Here is a 24,124-nt window from a genome sequence, read left to right as displayed (position 1 = left end):
GTCCACTCCCTTACCCGAGAACGCCAGTCTCCGCCAGAGCAAACACAGATGAAAAAGGATATTCCGTTTTCTATCCGTACACCTGCTGAATTCATCTGCCCATCCCTTCATTGTTCTCCTTTTTTTTTCAATGTACTGTACTTTCATCTGTCCATCTAACCACTCATTGTTTCTCCCTTTCTCCACCCTCCCACCCACTCCCCTGTCAGGCATACTGTACACGCACACACACACGCACACACGTTAAGTGGTGCTTCCTCCCCAACCTGACAACAATGACAGATCCGATGTCCACGATACGGCCTCTGTGTACATGCATTATTCAGAAGCTAGCACACAGCCCTTGCCCTCATCGGTTATCTGTGACTACGCAGAGAGGGAGAGAGACAAAACAGACAGAGAAATAGAGATGGATGCAATCCATAGGATCCTTAAGACGACATTTCAACACCAGGTATGCTCCACTTGACTCAATTTGTTTAGTTGCTACTTTCCCTCCAACACAAATTTGTCACACAATTGACCAATGACGCAGCCTCGTAGTCTGCATTTTTTTGTAAATGTTTTGATGAAAATTGCAGCACTGTATGCCTGTTTCTCTGCCAGCTACTCTTCACCTAAATTCACTGGCTTTGCTCAGTGTTGCGCTGGGGCAGGGATTAGACCAGATGACCTACCTTTTGTTGTACCATGTGGGATTATACAGTTTTAAAAGTACACAACGTAAGATATGCTAGATCACGGAACAGAAGTAGCCTACAAAAGGTAGGCTGGAGAATGGTACACCAGCAAACACCATCTCCAAGATGTTTTAACCATAGGTGCAATTAAAACCAAATTTTACGGGGAAGACATTCAACGCTACCCACATGTAAACATACATTTGTAAGTTTACATTTGGTCATCTTTGTCTTGTATTTAGCATGTCATTAAAATGTGTCGAAATATACTTATTCAAAAGGAATCAAACTATGATTTTGATCTACAGCAAATACACTTGATCAGTTTTAGAAAGTGATACATTTTCATGATATGTCCATATAATCTCCAAAACTGCTTCCAGCAGCCAATTGGTCCAGGCAGTGGGAACAAAAAGATTTGGACAGCAATATATTATTAAAGTACTGTCTCCAGCACCACCACGTGGTCAATACAGGAACTAGATAAAATCGCAAAAAATCAGAACAAGATTAGGTTTCTCAAATGTTTTGGTTAGTATCACATATTACAGTATAATATTATTAAACTGGTAATTCTAGCTATTTAACATTGATTACACAATGTGTTTATTTTCCACTCCACTTAAACCCATGGACCGAGCAGAAGCACAAACGTATAAAACATTCTTGGTCTTCTGACTGAACATCAGCCTAGATGCACTAGACAAATTTGTAACAGTTCACAGAATTTAATTATTTTTTATTCAAAAACACTCTTCAGAGGATTACAACACACACACACACACACTTCAAACATGACTTTCTTAACAGCAGAGGACCAAAACAAAAAATAAAACCACATTGAGGGTTGGGGTCAGAATCTTTACATCCTGACCTGTGCTTTGCGTTTATTACAAAATAAAAAAACGGGACAAAGATATTGCAAGTTCAAAAAGACCAAAGCAAATGCTACACACACACACACTAGATGAGTCAAGGTCTATTTACATTGTAATACAAACACGTTTAAAATTCTTGCGCAGTAAAAACAACAAACTCAAAATGACAAAGCTGACAAAGAAAGGATAGTTTGTTGCAATTGACAGATGGGTACAGAGTTGGATTCAGGTTAGATTTGAGATGACCAACTGAGTTCCCCGGATATAGTCAAGACCTTCTTATAGATAGGGTCCACCTGAGCATATAGAATGTCGACAAAGTGGTCCAAAACTAAGTGTAACTGCAAATAAAGTATTGAAAACATTTGACCTCCTGGGGATACTTGAGGAGTAAGAGACCTGAAACCTATATAGCCCAAAGTTATTAGAGGCCCCCAGGAGTACATAGAGGGATGAACAATACATATATGCTGTTGTTTGACAGTGTAACAAAAGAAATTGATAACTAAGTGATTGGAACACACTCAAGGGCATTGAGACTGCACAAAAACAGCAACCCTTACAACACGGCACAGACACACAGAGAGGTCGCAAGTGTCTTGTTGGACGACACAGTATCACAACTCACTACCCAGAATTTTCCATTAGTCCAGATCACTCAACACCACTTATGGTCACGTGTCTACAAATAAGCCTAAGAGCTGACAAGACACAAAAGGTTTTAATTTCTCTAGACGATATTTTGGGAGTAACAAAGATGGCAAACATCTAGACATGGTTTACACTTTAACCAAAGTGAATGGGTGGGAAATCTTTATCAGAAGGGGTTTTTAAATAGGTGAGTGAGTTTGGAGTGGGAACAACTCCATTCGGCAGGGGCAAATATGCCACTACATGCAACCAGAACATATATATATATGCCCCAGTATTTAAAAAGCTTTGAAAATGGAAAATGTCTAAGAGTCTACCTTATCCACATTGCATTGTAAATTTTGGAATGATCAAGAAAAAATAATAATAATAATACAAGAAAAAAACAAATTTTGTATGGTATTAAGCATACCACACACACAAAAATAAAATCTACATTATATTTTTACAATACAAAAGATTTTGTTCACCATTTCCTGTTGTTCCGCAGCTTAAATGTGAACTCCACACACAGTGGCAGTGTGTTGTTCTGAGGAAGGCTAATCATCGTCTTCATCGTCATCATCTCCCTCATCCTCTGGATCCCGCTTTCTCTTTTCACCCTGGACACCTGCCCCATCTTCTTTTGGGGTCAAACACATTCATCAAAAAGTTGTTGCACTTGTGCAGATTTATGTGGACATGCAGAATTAATTATTGATCGTCCAAAACGATCTTCTACGCGTTTGACACTTTGAAATAACACTGCATTTATGCAAGTCTCTGGATTCACATAAGAATCCAAACATACGTATATATGGCCTTAGAATACATACCTCCATCCTCATCCTCTTCCTCTTCAACATAATCATCATCATCTTCCTCATCCTGCAGACAAAAACAAAATATGACCTCAGTTTGGGTGTTTGAGAAAGTGGAATTTCTTTTTCTTACACACCATTCACAGTTTTGTTTGCTTGATTGTTTGCTGGGCGGAACTGCAGGACAGTCCTTGGTGCTTCATAAAAAACAGATGTGCTCTAATGAAGTGCATTTATTCTGTTCACTTCAGCATACCAACATGGTTAAATTGATGAGAATATGTTGATTACGACAACAAAGTGAATCGATAGCTAGGTTTCTTAACACAACCCAAAAATGTGTGTGGCGTGATGCGGTACTCACTTGAATGCCTTCCTTCATCAGGTAGGACAGACCAACCTCCTCTTCACCATCAGAAACGTCCTCATCATCATCTTCATCATCATCATCTTCTTCGTCGTCGTCGTCGTCTCCAGTGGGACCCGCTGCATGATCGTCGTCTGTAGGTGGGAATCGCAAGTATAATCAGTTGAAGAAAATGGCTCCAACACAGTGGAAGCCACAACAGGAAACCATGAGAAACCTTCACTTCCACCAGATTTCCTTGCACAAAAATCATGCCTACCGAGCAAAAAATACAAAGTTCTGCTATTTCCCCTGTTCTGAGTCCCAGAGTACTCTTTACCCCCGCCTCCCGCTCGAGTCCCTCTCTCTCTCACCATCATCAGCCTCCGAGTCGGGGACCTCGTTGTCCTCCTGGTCGTACCCGTCCAGGTAGGTGACCTGGGGCAGCAGCTCAAACACGCCGTCTCGGTAGTCCTCCAGGGTGGTGATCTCACAGCTGTACAGGTCCAAGCTCTTCAGGTTCTTCAGGTTTTGCTGTGGATGTGTGATGACCGATAGGAACCAGTCAGTTAGTGGGACAGCGACATTAGGTGAGCTAACCCATTTCTTTCAACAATGAGCTTAGGCTAAGAGGCATCACAGAATACATGTAATATGACCATGTACTGACACAGCAAACTGGGCTTGCATCCGATCACTCAATTAACTTTTGTACAAGATCATACTTTGTCCCCAGTTCATCAGCATCTCCTGATCAGCTTCCACATTTTAAGTTAAGTATTAAACAATAAAAGTATTCAGCGACTGTCGTGTTATATTAAAAACCCTAAGATAAACTGTGTGTGGATGATGCCATGCTAAAATGTAAAAGGTTGGGCGATGAACTTACCAGGGTCTCCAGGGTGCTCAGGTCCTTTATCTTGTTGCCACTCAGGTTGAGGTAAGACAGGTTGGGACACTTCTCCGCCAGCTTGTCTAGACCCCCAGAGATGCCATTATCACTGATCTCCAGCTAGAGGCACAAAATTGAGACACAAAACTAAAATTAATACAGACTACTCATAACTAGTATTACAAAAGTAGGTAATGGGGTTTGGTTATACCTTAACTTAATGAGCATTAAAGATGCTCTATAAGAATCAACTAGTCAAACTGGGCATATCCAGTCTATACTGTAAGTATTTCATATGCGGTCAATTAAAACCATACGTTGATGTATTGCAGGGCTGTAAGTGTTCTCACCTTGCGCAGTTTGGGCAGTGAGGGAAGCTTGGCTAGGGAGGTGAGGCCCACATTCACCATACTGAGTAGCTCCAGCTCCTTGTAGTCATCTGAAAGGCCTTCCACCTCTCCATCACTAGACCGACAGTTGTCAACCACAAGCTCAGCCACCTGCAGAAACACATTGTAGTTGGTTTCCCTGGACACTGATGCTTGCGGTGTTTTAGGAGGTAAATAGTTTGAAGCGCAAAGCAGTGTTAAACCATGACTTATATGCTTTTAAAAAACGTTGTATTAATATGTGAATAGTTTTAAGGTAAGTAGAGTAAAAAGCACTTAAGCGCTCAGTGTCAGGAACAAGATGAAGCCCATTTCTAAACATGAATAAAACAAATTATGTTCATGTCCTGTCCTCCTCCCAATGCAGATACATCTGAACACGATACACTATTTTGGTGGCATAAATAATATGTACATTAAAATGATTTACACATTTGCGTGACTGTTCCTTGTACATTGCATTAAAAAGAAACGCAGAGCAGAGGCCTGAAGCAAACAACCTTCAACTGGTCAGAGTTTACAACCATCATTTAACCGACGGACTATATGCAAAGCGGGCTGACACCATCCTTGCGTTGGTTAGCAGAGCGTTATAATAATACCAACTGGGTGACGTGTGACGAGTGACACTAGTGATGGGAAGTTCGGTTCTTTTTACTGATTCGGTTCTTTGAATCTCGTTCAGTAAAATGAACGAATCTTTTTTCGAGTCATTTGTTCATTTCAGGGGGGGGGGGGGGGGGGGGGTTGGGGGCTATACGTCCACTGCAAAGGACGTATAGCCCCTATACGTCCACTGTAGGTTAGTGCATGACATGTGCACCAGCAAATACTATTTCAAAATAAATTCCTGCATTAAAATAATGTATCATGAGTTTGTATGATTTGGTCATGTATTATCACACTAGCATTTAATTATCACGTCAAACAATTACACTGCACTAAACTGTAAGTGTAAATGTAAAGTGAAAATAACAAAACCAGTCAGTATGATGACTTGAGCGAATATCATTCATTCACGTCTTACTAAAACAGCGGCCACGCGAAAGGGAATAAGGAAACTGTTTCCTCTACTAAAAAATACAATGCGGGTCACGTGAAAAAAGGATCCAAAGACTCGTAGAAAGACCGAGTCGGGGAAGGAACTAATCATTCGTTTCCTCTAGCTACAGAGCCTATGCAGGTCACGTGAAAAATGATCCAAAGACTCGTAGAAAGACCGAGTCGGGAAAGGAACGAATCGTTCGTTTCCTCTTGCTACAGCCTATACAGGTCACGTGAAAAATGATCCAAAGACTCGTAGAAAGACCGAGTCGGGAAAGGAACGAATCGTTCGTTTCCTCTAGCTACAGAGCCTATGCAGGTCACGTGAAAAATGATCCAAAGACTCGTAGAAAGACCGAGTCGGGAAATGAACGAATCACTCGTTGAGAGGACTCGTTACTCCCGAGTCCTTATAAGGATTCGTTCAAAATGAACGAATCGTTCACGAACGACACATCACTAAGTGACACTAGTACAGCATAACGACAGCAGGGTAACCATGTAAGACGCTACAAAATGTTATCGTTAGCAGGATTTAAATGGCTGGACGAAGATTCAACCGCAACAACAGTTTATTCCCCGACAACTAACAATTTGGGTGCAATGTTCATTATGTTTTTAACAGGCGGCCTTTTTAGGTCACGTCGAAGGACGACAATTTGAGCGGCAACCGAGTCGCTTGATCTTCACCTTGCGAAATTTTCATGCGGGCGAAATATTGCTCATACACATTTATATGTGATTTGCTGCCTCCACAGTAGATATGCATACTTTTACGTTGACAAGTTTAGCTCTGTTCGTCGGACTACAGGCATCAGCTGGTTTCTTGTATGTGCTTGGTGCATGGCAAGCTGGACAACTAGCTAATGTATTACAATATATTATAAAATATATTTTTTATTAGTCTACTTGCAAGCACAGACATTCCATATCAACGCGGTAGCAAACGTTATTGTTATGATAGCATGTGAGTGGCAACTCCATTATCTAATCCGTCACACCACACATCGCCATTAGCTACGTGGAGAAGATAAGCACAACTCCATTAGCTAGCCACAGGATAGCTGCTAGGGCTACATGAAGCTTGAGCAAGCAACCTGGCAAGCACGAGTTTGGTGCAAGCATTCAGCACCTTACTATCAATGCAGAACACAAGACCAAATTGTAACGCAATGCCCTCGCGCAGCACACGCCAGGCTAATACCGAGTAATCTAGCAACCAGCCCTACTGTTTATTTATTTTAACAAATTCCATGAGCATCGTCAGTTCGTATCCATGGTCGACTTCGCATCCTTCACGAAATTCCTTCAGAAATAATTAAATAAAGACGTAGTTGTGTACCTCGGCTGGGCTCTTGTTCCTCAACTCCAAACTAATCCTCTTCTTCATCTCCATTTCCAAGAGTTTAGAAAGTTTGAAACACGACCCAAACAGAGGAAAACTGAAAATAAAAACTGGAAAACTCAAGCACTCTTTCACGTTGTCTTCTTCAGTCAATGGCTGATAGGTGATAACTAAACCTCCATGTTACCTCGCACCCAACCCCCTTTGCAAACACCGCCTCTATTCTCATGAATATGAAAACATTCTACATACTAAGATGCTATTGATCAAATATTGTGCCATTCACTCAAGGCCGCCCAAAGTTATAATTTATGCATTGTTGGAAGTTATGATTGGTCAGTTTGGAGTATCTATGTACTACAACTAAGCCAATGAGATGGCCGAAAGTAAAAATTTAAACTCAGCATACGCCCCCTCTTTGTTCTTATTGGCGCCATTACTAAAGATCGACAGTTGAGGTAATATAACCATTCATATGTTCACAATCAAAATATTTTATCATATGCACAAACTAACTCACAATTAACTGTAAGTAACATACGTGGTTGCATATTCACTGGATAATAGTATTAACTCGTCATTGGCCACTACAGTATGTCCAAGTAAAAGGTAATGTAAATTAACCTTGTACTGTACTAGTTTATATAATTAAATTTCATTTGAAAAGGTGATAAGAAGAAGATAAATGCATTCCAAGAGGGCAGGGCAAACGTTTTACATGGGTTTACCAAAGTGTTTACCATGCAGTAGAAACAATGGTCACTAGGTGTCAGGCTACACAATGTGGTGTAAATAATTAATTTTTAAAAAAAGCTATAAGAATACCCTAACCCTTTAAGATTATTTTGCATTAAATCAAAGAAAAAATCAGTTTATCCAATTTGAAAACTAGTTCATATTTTGCTGGGTGATGAAGTAGATAATCATTGAATCTCAAACACTGAATCACCCATTTCAATGAGAGACAAGATGCAAAAATATGTCAACCAAAGACCATACAGTTCAAATATACAGTAATTTGTGAATTCAATGAGAGTTGAATGATCATTTAGGCATATAATTATGTGGCCTATTTTCTTTATTATCATTTCAACCATATACAGCCAATACAGTACTCAATTATACAAAACAATGTTCCCCCAGGACCAAGGTGCAACATAGAACAACCCATCGCTACATAATGTACCAGTCCAAAAGCCACTGCAGCTCCTCCCTGTATAAATACTTTGTTCTTTCTGATGAGACCCACCACTGTCGTGAGTCAGCAGAGGGAACAGCAGTGGGCTGAGCTCACGTCCCTGGGGGGCCTCAGTGTGATGGTGTTAGAAGTGCTGCTCCCCATCCAGACTGATGGAGGTCTTCCAGCCAGAAAGTCCATGATCCAGTTGCAGAGGAAGGTGTTCATCTTGTGCATGTGAATCATTATAATCTCTGTCATTCCTTTTTAAACTTATCCTGCCCACTGAAGCGGCTTGTCTGCTTTTTATTTTACACGAGAGAGAGAGATCTGCGTAATGTCCCTGTGGGTGTGTACATAATGGCAATTTCTAGATTGATTACAGTGCATCTGGGATCCCTCATTATTTTTCCACAGTCCGCTGCATCCAGTAAAAAAAAGTGATGAATGACTAGTATGTGTGTTCCTCATGTGTTACATGTAAAAGCCTGTGGAACACGATTAACACCCTGTATTTATTCACTCACACTCACTCACTCACACTGTTTTGTCATCCCATTCCCGACACCCTGTCAGACTTTTGAAAAACAGAGACTAGTTATCTAGAACATTGTGTCATACACGCAGCAAAAGGAACATTACAATAATTTCAGACAGGTGTCCATCTGTGAAACCTTCACAGAATTGTAAGTACAAAAGTTTTACCTTTACCTCACAGTCATATTGTTGGTTTAGGTGCAACATGACATGTCATGCAACATGTCTAAGAACAGACACATGCGGCCATGCATGTACCTTTACTGAGACAAGTAAGTAGACCAGACCTACTTCCCTCCTTAATTGATGGCTTGTTTTACTTCCCCATAGAGACCCATTCCAGCCACCTGGACAGCAGTCCTTTACACCCTTCGACCTCTGACCTCAGTGTGACCTCTTCCAGATGTGGCTTACAGGAGGAAGTTAGTTTTTTACGGTACCTCTCATTTGGTTCTGGCCCATGGTTTACCGTCAAAACATACAGCTTTGTCAACAGAGGAGTTACTATATGTGAATCTTCATGGAATGTGAGCTTTCTTATGGGAGCTCAGAGATTTCCCAGAAATTTAAGTATTTTTCAATCAGACAGACTCAACGTTGTCAGTCATTGTGACGTTTTCTCACTAGTGACTGAGAAATGAAGGGAAGCCATCACTCAGTCATGTGACAGCAGTTGTTTTCATCTGAAAGTGGCTGCTGACATCCATTTTAAATGTTTCATGCATCCCATTCTGATTTATGCTCAGAATACACAGGCCAAGAAGGTCCATGTGCTTCACGACGTGAAGCGTAAAACAAGCATTTACGAGAATGGAGATATACACTTAAAGGTCCACACATCTACAGTTAAAAGAGGATGTCTCAGAGCTCCAAATCCTGGACAAGATGAAAATATATATATTCTGTAATCACATTGTCAACAGCACATGCAATCTACTGAAGCTACACTGGAGAGGCAACTGACCCTCAAGTTAGTTCCAAGGTAGTTTCAAGTATGGTAACATCAAACACAACACATAAAACCTTGGTACACATCTAGTAGACTTTTTAAATGTCTCAATCTGGTAAGTAAAAGGGGACCACCGCACAATAGGACACCACTTAGAGTGCTATTGTCCACAGGGTTTGGAAAATATGAAAAGTCCACCTGAACACACATATTCCTGAATTACAGAAATATTGTAATTTTCCCTTACAATATTTCTGGTGTGTCATTGCTAGACGGCAGAGCAGGTCCTTAGCTTTCAATGCGTCAACACCACAACCCCCCAACATCTCAACCAGACTTGTTATTTATGCCCATTGCGATGTGGGACCTTAGCGAGAAAAACAGCCCCTTCGTTCTAAATCGTATACCAGCACGTCACACACTGCCAGGTCTGTTACTTATCAGTCTCCACAGACATTTAACAAGATAAAAGCTATCAAAGAGCAATTGTTGTTTACTCTAGAACACTTGGTTCATACATCAACATGCCACTGAACATTTTGCACCCTCAGTGTTGATTGTCTACCTCATCCATCATTCTGTATTCTCAGGTACAGAGCAAATACAAGGTAGCAGGTTTTAATTTTTTTTCATAAAAATGCGTTTCTCTCTTCCTGTCAGGGTGATGTAGAATTTTAAATATTTTTGGGCTGATAAAGGTAGAGATGAGAGAGTGAGTGAGTAAGTACATAACTGAGTGAATGAAAGAGAGAGAGAGAGACAGAAGGAGGCCATGACCTAGACCATGAATGGTCAGAGGACACGTCCGCCACAAGACAGGGTTTGTGTCCAAATGGATCTTTCTTGTCCAGTAGTGGGGTGGGAGATATCATTAAACAGCAACAGTGTGAACGCTTGTCTTGCTGTCTCTAAGAAGCTCCTTATGTGACCACTCTGACCACCAAAACTTCATTAGACTCCACAGGAAACTCTCATTCAAAAGACGTCTGTACAACAAAACCAGTCTTTCACAGCACTGTGGTACTAACTGTGTGGTATGCACTTGGCAACCACTTGATTTAATATTTTATTTTCATCAAGGACAGTCCCTTTACATAGCCTTACACAATACTTGACCCAAGCATCACCATGACCTCCAACACAGCTACTGGTTAGTGTTTGTTAGCATTGAGAATACTGCACTCAGTTAAATGTTTTTACCAACATCTCAGCACTTAATGCTGTTATTGTCTCTTTAACAGACTTCAAAGATCATTTGAAGAGCAAGGTCCCTTTATTGATGGAAAATCCATCATACGCACAATGTATTTCACACAACATGTGAGGTTTTTGTTGATACCAAAATAGATTAGCTTTCCACTGGCACCAGCGCAGAATAACTAAGAGATAAGAGAATAATAAGCATTCTCGCAATCTTAATATAAAATAATTCACACTTTAATCTGCCCTCTGTTTACAATTAAAAAACCCAGCCCGTAGTTGTGCTTCTCCTTCTGGGGTACCTAAAACTAAACCTGCTTGTTGCTGTTGATTCAGTCTTTGTGCCCTTAGCATGGCTTCCACCTGAGCCCTCCATCCTACAAACCTTGCTTTTTCCCCATCAAATTTAGGAATCCAAGCAGCCCCCATAAACCATGGCATTACACTGTGCAGTTGCGGGTGGTATAGCACTACTCTGCTGGGCTGCTTCCATTTTTAACAGTGGAACTGGTATCCTGCCGACCACGCCAAAAAAATGTCACACAACGTGTGAAGTTCTTGTTGATACCAAAATAGATTAGCTTTCCACTGTTAAAAAGAGGGCACCAGCACAGAACAACAATACTGGGTAAAAAGACATAGTTTAAAACACACTGACAGATGACCACTTGCAAGATGTGCAGAGCAAGTCCCAAATGTAGGGTTACTATTGCTACAGGGCAGGGGCGGATCTAGAGAGTTTAATTTGGGGTGGCAATGGGGTGGCAGAAGGAAGTTGTTGGGTGGCCTCCTGGAGGCGAATCAAACCCAAAGTAGGGGGGTACAGTAGTCCCTATGGTAAATGATTAGGCTAGAACATTGTAGTTTAAATTAAACAGTAACATTAATATTATTTATTGAAATGTTCTGTAATGTACAAATAATGTTTTTCCATGGGAAGATTGAGGTTCATGTTGTTTAATTGTAACTTGTTTAGCTACATGCGCTAATGGTTCTTAACTTTGGGACAGTTTTTTCACAATGTATGCTTCATGTTTTGGCTACCCGCAATGTTTGGGGATATCTTGTTGTTATGATCAGAGACCTATCCACTTTTGTAAAGCTCTCTCTTGGAAGTCGCTTTGGATAAAAGCGTCTGCTAAATGCATACAAAAAAAGATTGTGGGGGCAGTATTTTTTATTGGGGTGGCAGCTGCTGCCCCTTGCCACCCCTTATATCCGCCACTGTTACAGGGGTAGCGTAAGCATGGGCTAGCGTCCGCCGTCCGTCACTCTTTGTCCCACGTGAGTTCCTCGGTTCCCCCCTCTGGCCGTCTTGTCGCTGTCACTCGTCTCCAGCTCGGCGGTGGTGCTAGAAAGGTAACAGATCCTTCAATGACGAATTCTACAGAAATTTCTACAGAAATGGTGAAATGGCGCTAGCACGGGTTCTTGCTTTGTTCACTTCCCTTTACGTAGCTGTGGTTTGGAAACTGCCAACAGGTTATCACAATAACTGAACAGTTGCTGTTGAAACTGATAAACTGAAAGACTTCAAAGACTGATTCAGGTCAAGTGGCTAAGCATCCTGTAATGTTATTGCTGTATGTATCTGTGTGAGAGAGAGAGAGAGAAAGAGAGAGAGAGTGGGGATATGTCATCAGTCAAACATTTTGGTGTCCTTAATCTACCTGTGGTGCCTGTTACAAAACAAGCAGTCCCCTCAGAGACAACTGTTTGAGCTTCAGTGATCTTCTGACATCATCACAGTAAAGTTATCTGAGAGGAGAGAGAAGGACAGAGAGAGACAAAACTAAAGGCACATTTTTACCTGTTTGATAATTTACATTTATTCATTTAGCAGATTTCCAAGAGAGAGCTTTACAAAGTGCATAGGTCACTGATAATAACAACAGGATAGCCCCAAAACATTGCGGGTAGCCAAAACATGAAGCACATATTGTGAACAACCCAAAATAAGTGCCAAAGGGAAGAACCACAAGAGCATGTAGTTAAGCAAGTTACAATTAAACAACATGAATCGTTGTGAATGAATCGTTAAAAGTGCAAGTGTACCTGTAGAAAAGCAAGCAACAGTCAAAAATAAGATACAATAAAATACAATATTTTGCAGCTAGTACAACCTTTTAAATCAGTTACCACTAACCAACAAGAGCAACAAGTCTCTAAGCAAGAGTCATTGTGATCCTTGAGGAGGCATTGGGTCCAGCAAACCATTCCTAAGTACCGTTGTACTCCCGGAAACAAGTGCGTCTTGAGCCTTTTCTTGGGGGACCAGGCAGGAGAAGAGCTTGTGTTGGGACCAGGCGGTCTTGAGCGGTGGGACCACCAGGCGGTTGTCTGAAGAATACCGTAGGTGGCGGGTGGGGGTGTAAGGCTGCAGGAGAGACTTGATGTTGTCAGGTGCAGTCCCGTTTACTGCTTGGAAGGTCAGTACCAGGGTCTTGAATCTGATTCGGGCCGTGATGGGTAGCCCCATCTCTAATCTACAACAATATCTCTTTATATCTTATAAATGAGTAGTCCAGAAGGAACACAAATGTGTTGTGAGGAAAAAGCTATAATTTTCAAAATACTGCTAATTACCCTTTGTCACGCCAAACCTGGCATCCTCATCAAACACTTCTGTGAAATACATTCTGAGTCACGTCTTTTGTCACTAAAAACAAGTACAATACTAAACATTGAAATGAATCGTGATATTTTTCTTGTGATTTCTCATGATAAGAATAAGTTATTGTCTTAAGACGAGAGAACAAGTTGTAACACCCCTACACATATGCATGTGCACATGCAGATGCACGTACACACACACACACACACACACACACACACACACACACACACACACACACACACACACACACACAGAGGTACCTTCTTTTTCATCCAGTGCCACCAGTCTACAGAAACATCAAGGCACTCCTATGGGTTGTTCTCCCTGCGGCAACCCAATACTGTATGACATCATTTATATGCGACAAAAACAATCTAGCTGTCATGGGTGCATGTGTGGACCAAGACATCTAGTGAAAACAAGAGCTGTGGCAGTGTCTTGGCCCTGGCCTTTTTCCCATGGCAATTATCCACAAGTATGCTGTGCAGCGATGACGTTTTGCCGGCTTGTTATCTTAGGGTTAGTTGGGTGTGTTATTCTTGCAGACTGAAATTTCTTTGAGTTTCACTGAGTTGGAAGATTGTTGAGTACCTTTAGGCGATGCAGGTAGATCAAAACTGATATTGCAATCTTGCATGGTAAGAATTTGGGATCTAAATGGTATTCCCAAATATTGTTTTGAAATATTGCAGCTCATTTCTTTAAAACATGCAGGTGCCTGTAGTTTCAAACCCAAGACTCAAGCATGGAGGTCCATTGTTCCTTTTCACCCAATCAGAAGAGAATGTTTTCATAACTGGAACTTCTGTGAGGAGGTTTGTGGAGGTTAGGAATGTCCACACAGTACATGTCAAAAAGAGAACCACAAATAGAAACTAATGCCCACTAACTAAAAAACATCCCCTTAGCTTTGGAGGTGTCTTTAGAGCTGGTTCCTCATTTCATTGAATTGCAAGATCACAAGACTGAAATGTAGGATCACCTAAGGGAAAGAGAATGTGCATGGTGTTAGACTCCACTTGCTTTGATGCATTTTTGTCTGCAGACAATAACTAATTTTTACCTTCACAAACCTCTATCCACTTGATCTAACTCCATGGGGAGGTGGTACAGTTATTGTGACTCTATCCTAGGTGAAGCCAAGTGATTAAGCATGTTGGCCTTCCCATACGCGCAAACTACCCCCCCTTCCAAACCCCCCTCCAATACTAAACCCCCCTCCCATACAGCCCCCATTCAACATTAGCCCCCTCCCATACTACCCCTGCTGATGCTGCCCCCGTCCATAATACTCTTCTCCAACACTGCCCCCCCCCCCCCCCCCCCCCCCCCCCCCCCCCCCCCAAGGCTAGGCAGTCATGGAATTGATGGATAGAGATACTTGCCAGGAATTCTTCCCTGCAGAGCAACAAACTGTAACCCCCTATGGAGGAGGACATGGGAGGGGGGACACTCTGTGTGTGTGTGTGTGTGTGAGAGAGAGAGAGAGAGAGAGAGAGAGAGAGAGAGAGAGAGAGAGAGAGAGAGAGAGAGAGAGAGAGAGAGAGAGAGAGAGAGAGAGAGAGAGAGAGAGAGAGAGAGAGAGAGAGAGAGTGTGTTTGTGTGTGTAGGGGGTCTGGGCTGGGGGTACAGTGAATCTGTTTAATGTCAAGGAAGGGAATTCAACTTCCATATGGATGGGAAACCCATTAAAGACGCATAAGGATGTATCACTCTACAGAATGCATTTTATAAAATAAATGTATGGAGTAAATTAAAACCTTATGAGCTACCAAACCAAAACAAACCCAGAAAATGTTAACAATTATAAATGACTAGACCTTGCGTAAGCAATCAGGCAACTGCCAATTTTACTTTCACAAATAGAATTTGATCTTTTAATGTTACATGTCTGTTGTCAAGCAATATAGGATGACTGAAGTTCAAATTCACTGTTCACTGAGGCAGTTCAAGGAGGGCAAGACTGGCAGGCATTCTCATCAACATGTCTATGCAGCTTCCCTAACCTGCTGCACACTCAGAGTATACACACACAGCTGCACACACAGACAAATATACATGTGTAAATGTGAATGTTTTTTAACTTCCTGTTGCAGCATTAGATCCCAATATATTGAGTCTGATTCACAGCCCCCAGTTAAATGTAAACTGACAAAAGTGCCACCAAGATCCACAATTTGATCATCTGTAAGGGATCGCTCGGAATTTCGGAATCTGTGCTGGTTCCAGCTAGGATTGTGCAACAGATATATTTGTTTACACACTGACACTCCATTCAAAAGCAGCATGCGGTGTGGAGAGCTGTATGAACAGGTAACAGTCACCACAGTGACAGAGACACTTCACTTGAAGGGCTGAGTGAAAAAAAGGATAAACTGATCATTTTGAATGCACTGAATGGGAGAATGTGATGGGTAGAAGGAAAGAAAGAGACAATCTGTGTTTGTGACTCAGTGGTCATCTTCTTACAACCACGGTCAAACTCACACATGCCCATTAGACAGCTGTGACTGTTTAAGACAATCAGGGGGAGGCCATGGGGAGGATATCTACACTCCTTTACTGGGAATCTCCATTCTGGAAGGGAGGGCTTTTTGGAAGGACATGGGGGAAGTAAGCAGAGGATAGTAGAAAGGGCTGGACTGGCTCCCAGACCTTAGCCCTTGAGAAAAGTGTTTCTCTTCACTTCTCACTCTGACTGTATATGTGATCTTCGGTCAACACAGGATGGAGGAATGCCAAAGCAGCACCCAGACACACATACACACACTCACACACAAGTGGACAGAGACATGTTGCCAAACTCCTGTTAGTCCTCACAGACAATGACAGCCTGCATTACAGATAAAATGTGCAGGTACAGCACAAATCATCCTTTTGTGTAGAGATCCAACGTCAGATTACACAACGACTGTAACGTGTCAGGATCTGTCTGAGGTGCATGTTTACTTTCACTGGTGAGTTCCAGTATTACCTGTTGGAAAATCTCCCCCCAGCAGTACAAGAGGGGAGAAGGGAACAGAAAGTGAACCATGTTAAGGAACTGAGTTAGGAGTACATTTAACATTGGCTCTGGTCTCCAAGCCCCGCCTCCCTGTCACACCAACATGCACGCTTGTTCATTCAAACACCACTCCCCCAAACTCAACACATAGGCAGTGTCTGCATTCGGTCTTCCATCTCCCACTCTTCCTCTGTCTCCCTATCAGCATGCACAGTCGATTGCTCTATCTCTGGGTGACTGGGGTCCTGGTTCTACCTTTGTGCTGGGGTGAGTACTGAATGACCTTAGAACTTTGCCCTGCTTTGAGGACCCCAAGGTTAATATCTGAGTGTTGCATTACTGGTATGGAGGGTTGCATGGTATACACTACAGCATCGATGTTACATTCATCGAAGCCGGTGTCCAAAATGTGAATGAATGGAATATCAGATATACAAAGGGGGTAAGGTTTTAAGTCAATCTCACACACTGGGCATTTTGAGGAATAATAAGCATCCATCCAGCACTCTGCAGAGTTGATTCAGAAAGACAGCCACGAGCTGTGTTATTGTAACCCTACCGTGAGCAGGGATGAGTTTTCTCAGGCACCAGTGGAGAGCTTCCGCAGGAGGGAATAATAATCAAGTCTTTCCAGCAGATCCCCTATGAGGATAACATTTTTTTGTTCTTTCCTCCGTGAGGTCTTTATGCTGTGGAAGCTGTCCATAGACTAGTATAGACTTGCTTCTCTGGGAAAACACTTCAAAACCCTCTTGTTTTTGTTACTTTTGGCTCTGGCTGTCTTATTGTTTGTCTTGTTTAGGCTGGGGTCCCCCTTGTCCACTGCAGACGTTTGTCTTCATTGGTTTTAGGGAGTTTGCAAGAAAGAAACATGCCAGGAAGTGGGAGAGTTTTGTCCCGAAACTGGTCGTTAGCAGTTTGGTCGGGTGATTCACGTTGCTGTTGGAGAAAGCACAGAGGAAGGTTCGGAAGAAGTAGGCAGCTTAGCTATAAATTGCCAAAAGCTTTAAGGACTTTATTCAGCACATTGTTATTTGTCAAGGGTTTTGACTGATGTTTCTTTTATTACAATGTCATTGTTGTGTAGATTATTTTGTGTTTTTGTGAATCTCTACTGCAACATAATCTTTCATGAGGAATTCCACCTGATACACTTACTGCTCATTGTCAGACATACCTGACAGCTTAAACATGAAAGGAAACCTATTGCATTGCAAAGACAGGGATGCCTGAACATGCATGGGGTTATTGAAAGGTACGTTTTATACATGGACATCCTGAATGTTTTCTGTCAATTCTCCCATTGTACTTAACATGCCTTCTGGCACTTTTTAAGATGAAAATTCCCTTGACATGCTGGACAACAGAGACTGACTGACACAGAAGTTCATGGAGGTTGCAATTATTATGTTTATGTCTCTTTGATTTTTTGCTCAATACTGTGTATAAGTGAAGGCTTCAACAGACTCCAATCCATTCGCTGGCAGTGCAGAGATAACCAGCCTGTCCTCTTATCAGGACCAACTGTTCCCCTGTGTCTGGCACCCGTCATGTAGTGTATTATGTCATTACCAGGAACACCATATTTCTTTCGTTTTTTAGAAAAGTTCAGAGACATGACCAATTGATCTATTTTTGCTGAATTAAATTACAATTTCTACAACTGTTGGGCACTAGCTTCCCAAGTAAATGCAAGTAACTGTACAACATTTGAGACATAATGACAAGATCAACCATTTTTGGTGAATGACCTGGAAACAACTTATAAGGTGTGGTGCTGCATGCAGAACGTCTGTCAGTGCTCCTCAGGGCACTCCTCGTCTGCTTGTGGTTTACCATCACTCTGGAGATCTTATCAAAGCTGAAAGGATAATTTATTAGGTGTAGTGGGGAAAGTGAAAGGCTGGGAGAGTGTTGGTGGGACAAGGTTTTGTGGAAAGTAAGAGGGTAGTGGTGGGTGTAGGGGGTGTAGTGGTTGTCTCTGTGACAGAAATCTGACAAGGTTGAGAGGTCACTGTTTGCTTAACTCTGTAACAGGAATGCTAAGATCTGAAAGACACCATCTTTGGATGTGCTACATGGTCATAAACCCAGTTGATTTGCAAAGGCAAGTAGAGTTAAACAAAACAAAACAGTCAATATGGAAATGGTATTTGACTAATGGAAGTGTTTATTACACATTTTGGAGGAGCATGAAAAAGGATGTTGGGGCTTCCCAGCCCCCTTAGGAAATCCCCCTTTCCAATCTCTTCAACCCCCCCACCCCCATAGCCACCAGTCATCAGTTGCGAAGAGTAAACTAATTTTCACCTTTCCCTCAACCTTCTTTCTGACTGAAAGGTGAACGGATTCCAGTTGTGACACGTCCAGTACCAGTGTTCGAACTCAACCAATGGACTTGACTCACTGGCTGAGTGGGTTGTGTTGGGTTGTGACTGAAAAACTGACTGAACAAGCTGATGCTGGAAAATGTAAACCATATCCCAACCAGTTTGTCACAACAGGCTACGTGTTATAACAGAGACAGCGTTCTGTCTGAGCGTTGCTGAGAGTAACCGCCCTTATCACCAATGAAACAGGTGAACTAAATCCTGAGGATGCTGGAACGCCAGAGCCAACATTACTCTAAAGACATATCAATTTTATGTACAGTATGTATATATATATATATGTACAGTATATACTGTATATGCACAGTATATACTTGCAGTATGTGTATGTATTTATTTATAAAAGAATAGAACACTACCGGAAACCAACTGGATAAGTATATTTGAATTCAGTTAGTTTATAATATCTAGTCTTAGAATTGACTACAAATAAAGGATATAAAAGGAAATATTAACTTTAAAGGAAAGTATGGTTTAAACATTAAGACAATAGGTGGAAGAACTACCAGAACAAAATACATTTCCTGCCATTGAAATAAATCAAGGTAGGAAGCTAACTGCTGTTGACTTCTTGGACTACTTTTTCAATGTCAGGATTCATATTTAAAAGCTTTGTTTGTCTAATGCTGTGTACTGGCTCTTCTTGTTTCCACATTGTGTCATATCACAGTACTGCATGCACATTAGTATTACAGTTTGAATGATATTTGGCTCAGAGTTACTTCCTCTTTTTTTTTCTTACATATGTTGAGTTGAAAACCCTGTGGTTGGGCATAATTGGCTTTTCACTTTGTAAATACACATTTCACTCGGTCTAAGAAAAAAATGTAAAAGTACAGGGATGTCTTTTCTCCTAGTTAAAATATATCCAGTGACAAGTGCAATACAAAAAGATTTTCATGAAAGATTCTTTATCGAAATTGCTGAATCGGGAGTTTCACAAGATGTCTGTTTGTTTTTCGGTCTAGCCAAAGAGTGAAAGCTGAAACTCATTGTAACAGCACATCTCTGTCTGGAGGGGCTTGTCTTCAGTCCCTGCACACTTGATTGATGTAAGACATGTTCCTCCTTGTATTGTCCTTCTGCCAACTCCACCATGGATCGTCCTGGGAGACAAACCACCCTCACGTTTCCATTGTTCGCCTCGCTTTTTGCGAGTCCATAACTCACACAAGGTGTCTCTATTCGTCTTGGGCAAAGGGACAAAAAAAATGCAGGCGCACCTGAGTGTTTATTGCTCCCCCAAGGCAAGCCAAACAAATGAGGTGGGGTTCCCCGGACCCACCTACAACAAATCAGGGGCCCATTGTGTGTGTGCAGTGAGAAAATGTAAAGCATCAAATAGGTTTGAAACAGGAGATGCTGAGGAGCACAATAGTGCTATCCAGAAATACAAATATGAGTAATGAGGTGCAAATTAACCTTTTGTTTCAAGGCTTGCCAGGTTGTTGACAAAAATGTGTCACTTTTTCCCTCAATAGGAAACCAAGATGAGGAATACGATGAAGTTACTCCAACGCCAGACTATGACTACAGTGCCACTTTGGACTACATATTTTACAGTAAGAAACTGTAAAATGAAGAGAAGTTTGTGAAAAATATTTATTTGTTTCTATATACAACGTTGATGTAACTGTACTGTTTGCAATACTCTTTCCATCCTACTTAAGGTAATAGCAGCCAGCCAATGGACTACAGTTTGTTTGAAACAATAGGGGAGGAGAATGAAAATGAGCCAGGATATCCTAGGGATGAGGTACCTTGTGTTCATTAAAAGCTCTTAAAGTTCACACATGGTCACAATGTTAAGGTATTCGGCACCAAGTGTGTCACAAAATTATAATATACAGTGTTCTCCATTAATACAGTATATTAACCTCACTATAGCATTCAAGGGACTCACTTCTAAAAGCGATAATATAATGCCTGTAAAGTTCCTCACATCGTTCCTAACTGCCATGTCATGATCCAAACTAGGCTGCTGTGATTGGCCAATCATGCCTAGTGCTGATCCTAGGATTGGCTGCTCAACAGATCTGTTGCCTAGCATGAAGGAGACCATTCAAGACAGAGCATAGGTAAGACACGCGGCTAGGGCATTACAAGGTAAGACATGTGAGATATAGAAACACTCACTAAGAACATGAGGAAATTAGGGAATTAAACGGGAGACTTTCTACAAACTCATACTTTTAATCAATCATTTTAGAAAACTAATAGAAAATGAATAATCTTCACAGTATCTGTGTATGAGAGGAAACATTGTTATCTCCAGTACAAGTGTAACATTTCACACACGGGGGTTGACACCTAACTACAAAGGTCAAAGGTCTCCAACACTTTATGGCCAATACCCATATTTCACAGCCATAAAAGTAGTGCTCTCTAGATGCTTAAGTGAAAGACTCAAGTAGGCCTGAGGGCACTGACATAAACATTATGACTTAAAGAAAATAATCTCAACGTAAACACCATGAAGTGTTCTTTAATACTTTGGAGATAGTCTCATTACATTTTCTGTGTCTCTTTCTCAGAAATGCTGGATGTCGGACAGAGCAGCAGCCTACTGACTGACCTAGTATGTCCAATGGTTCATATCAGTAGTGCAACCAGAAAAGGCAGCATGTGAAGTTTTTCAGCACGATGATAATACAACAATGGTTGTATGGACTTTGTGGAATCTCCTCTGACCACTCTTTAGGGCACTTTTTTTGGGATATGATATACATTTGTGAGTGTACACATTTGAATTGTACTTAATTGTAATAAGGATCTTTACAGTTTTTTACAAAATTGAAGGTAAATACAATTGCCTTGATAATGCCATTCAAATAATTTTCATTCAATGTAAAGCCACAGTCATTAGTCTATTAGCCCAAGTCAACAAAATGTTTCACCCCACAGTACTTTCGCATACTTTCTATTGTCTTTGAGAACATTTTCTACAACGTGTTTTACTGCTTATACAATAAATACATAATTCAATTTTATGGGTCATATTTAGTCATGCATATCTTTTCATTTTCATTTCACCTTTCATTTCAATTCAATGTTCTTTGGGTTAAAAAAAGAACAGCTGTAATGTTTTACAGTTTTCCCTGCCACAAGTCATAGCTAGCTCTAGATGCGTTAACACCTGGGTGCATTTTTCTATTCTCTGTGGTCAATACTTCATAGTTAGGGTGTAGGTTTTAAAGCATTGCAGATGTTAACTGGAAGGAGTCAAGTACCATGTGTATTGATAATAGGGTTCCAATTATCCTCCCATCCTTAGAAAAGCATTGATGTTGAAATTATATGTTTACCATAAAACTGAGAGGCCTACAGTGGGGTGTGTGTGTGTGGGGGGGGGGGGGGGGGGGGGGGGGGGGGGGGGCATTACAGTGCTAGTCAACAAGCTGTATTTTCTCCTCTATTCTGATATGATCTCTGAGACTATATATTTTCACATTCAAACACAAAGCCAAGGATTTGTCAAAGGGAGCGTATTGCATTCTGGGAAATGTGCGGCCCAAGGCATGGTCAGAGGACTGGGCAGCAGGAGAAAACCATTAGGGAGGCAGAATAGTCGTGACCTGGTGTGATGCCTCCTTCAACAGTCATCTGCTGATCATCACCAAATGAGGAGGGGGGTCTTGCCATGTACTGAGAAGGCGGCATCAATGAGAATACTTAAACTAGATTTTCAGGTGAATAAATCAAATGAAATCCCACTGCATCAGCAGTATTTGACATGATTTAAAGTACTGAGAAGTTCCCCCTCAAGTATGACGTCTATCCAAAAAAGAGTGTTGCCTCACCTTTTTCTCCTCTCCATACTCACCCACCCCCAGCTCTGACCTACCCAAAAATGTGTCCCCTCCTCACACATACACACATAACCTGTAAATAACTTCCAGCTGTAAAAGTATTAAAGTCAACACAAAACATCTGCGTGTCTCTTATACATCTCTATTTATACTGGCACAAACTCCCCTCTGAAGCACAGTCTGTCCCCATGACTCAGGGCATGCACATTGTGGGAGAGCTCCGGGAAAGCACAGACGGGCAGATAAAGAGAAGGGAGTGAAAGATAAAAAAAAGATAAAATACAAGTGTTGTCTGCCTATACTGTAGGTCTACTAGTGTAATAAAACTTAGAGAGTATGTAGCACAGCACTATCAATATTATATACAATTGTATTTAGCTAAATTGATCATTATAATGTATTCATAGTATGAGATACTAAGTTGTTAAAGAAAATAATTATAATTTTTTTTTATGGGAAATTGATTGAAATCCGCTAAATCAGACAGAATTTCAGAGACCCAATACCTGAAACTAATTGACGTCACATGAAGGATGGTCAAGGCGGCCGACTGATACGTGTCTCTTGACATCATTACTGGGCTATTAAAACCATCTAAAGAAGGAAAAGATTAAACTAAGGACAGCCAAGAGATTAAGGCAAGTGGGGTGTTCCCTTTTTATCACTTTATATAACAGGTGCCGTAAGGATGAAGGAGTGGTCTATAACAAATTTCATTCACAAATAGGTTTCTTTCTTATTGCATTAAGTACAAATCAACCAGCCTACACACATCCTTTGTGATCCATAAAAAAAGAGTCTAAACGTCGAATTACAAGTTGTCATATAAAGTTCACTTGGGTTAAAGGGTTTAATCCAATTAAACCCAACCAAACCAAACATGTTTTCTTAGCGTAGTCCGCAATCTCCCATCGTCAGCCTGGGGCTGCAACAATGGGATTGATGACATAATTGAACAGATCCAATGAAGTAAGTGGGTGACGGGTGTGTAGGTGTCTGCTGGGCGACTTCCCAGTACTGATACCTAATTGAAGCTCATTCAGACGGAGGAGACCAACAACTAAACCTGCTGCTCTTTTTCAGTACCTTGGACAGCGTTGCAAGAACAGCGAGAAGTCACTTTATTGACTGCATTCCATCCAACACAGAAATGTCAAAACCAGCAGTTATACTCCTTACTTCTGTTTACTTTTTGTACATATTATCTTCGACGTCAAACGTGGCTGCAGGATGGACTGATGAAAGGTCACAATCTAAGCATGAAGCTACCAAGGACACAAGGGAATTGGTGAGTTCTGGCATACAATTAAATCGCTGGAACCAAGTAGGCTACTTTAGAAGTTCAAAAGAATCCTCATGGTTATTGTACCTTCTAGCCTCTATGTGCTGATAGTGTTACCCCAAGATGTTTTCCCG

The 24,124-nt window shown here is 41.3% G+C and overlaps 1 protein-coding gene and 1 long non-coding RNA gene across 4 annotated transcripts in view; one reads left to right on the top strand and one right to left on the bottom strand.

The window, feature by feature from the left end:
- Positions 1–1,402: 1,402 nt before the first annotated feature.
- LOC124481206 (acidic leucine-rich nuclear phosphoprotein 32 family member E-like) lies at positions 1,403–7,243 on the bottom strand. 2 transcript variants are annotated; one of them, XM_047041087.1, is made up of 7 exons: positions 7,023–7,243; positions 4,598–4,747; positions 4,245–4,367; positions 3,730–3,889; positions 3,374–3,510; positions 3,025–3,076; positions 1,403–2,831 (listed from the first exon to the last, which is right to left on the bottom strand). In XM_047041087.1, exons 1-7 carry the CDS (start codon positions 7,074–7,076, stop codon positions 2,749–2,751), a joined length of 759 nt encoding a protein of 252 aa, XP_046897043.1. In that variant the 5' UTR covers positions 7,077–7,243; the 3' UTR covers positions 1,403–2,748. The 2 variants fall into 2 exon arrangements, with proteins under 2 accessions (XP_046897043.1, XP_046897051.1); XM_047041095.1 differs by having other exon boundaries at positions 1,403–2,828.
- A 9,372-nt stretch (positions 7,244–16,615) lies between these two features.
- The window catches only part of LOC124472840, an 8,935-nt gene continuing 1,426 nt past the window's right edge, over positions 16,616–24,124 (top strand). The window contains exons 1-5 of one of the 2 annotated variants that reach the window (XR_006956659.1): positions 16,616–16,776; positions 20,381–20,461; positions 20,570–20,655; positions 20,877–20,977; positions 21,434–23,996. This is a non-coding gene — a long non-coding RNA (uncharacterized LOC124472840). The remainder of the gene's footprint in view (positions 16,777–20,380; positions 20,462–20,569; positions 20,656–20,876; positions 20,978–21,433; positions 23,997–24,124) is intronic. The other variant, XR_006956658.1, reaches the window with a different exon arrangement.

The sequence above is a fragment of the Hypomesus transpacificus genome, chromosome 2, assembly GCF_021917145.1.
Source record: "Hypomesus transpacificus isolate Combined female chromosome 2, fHypTra1, whole genome shotgun sequence".
NCBI lineage: Eukaryota > Metazoa > Chordata > Actinopteri > Osmeriformes > Osmeridae > Hypomesus > Hypomesus transpacificus.
The sequence above is the reverse complement of the archived record's forward strand: the minus strand, read 5'-3'. Positions and strand labels throughout refer to the sequence as shown.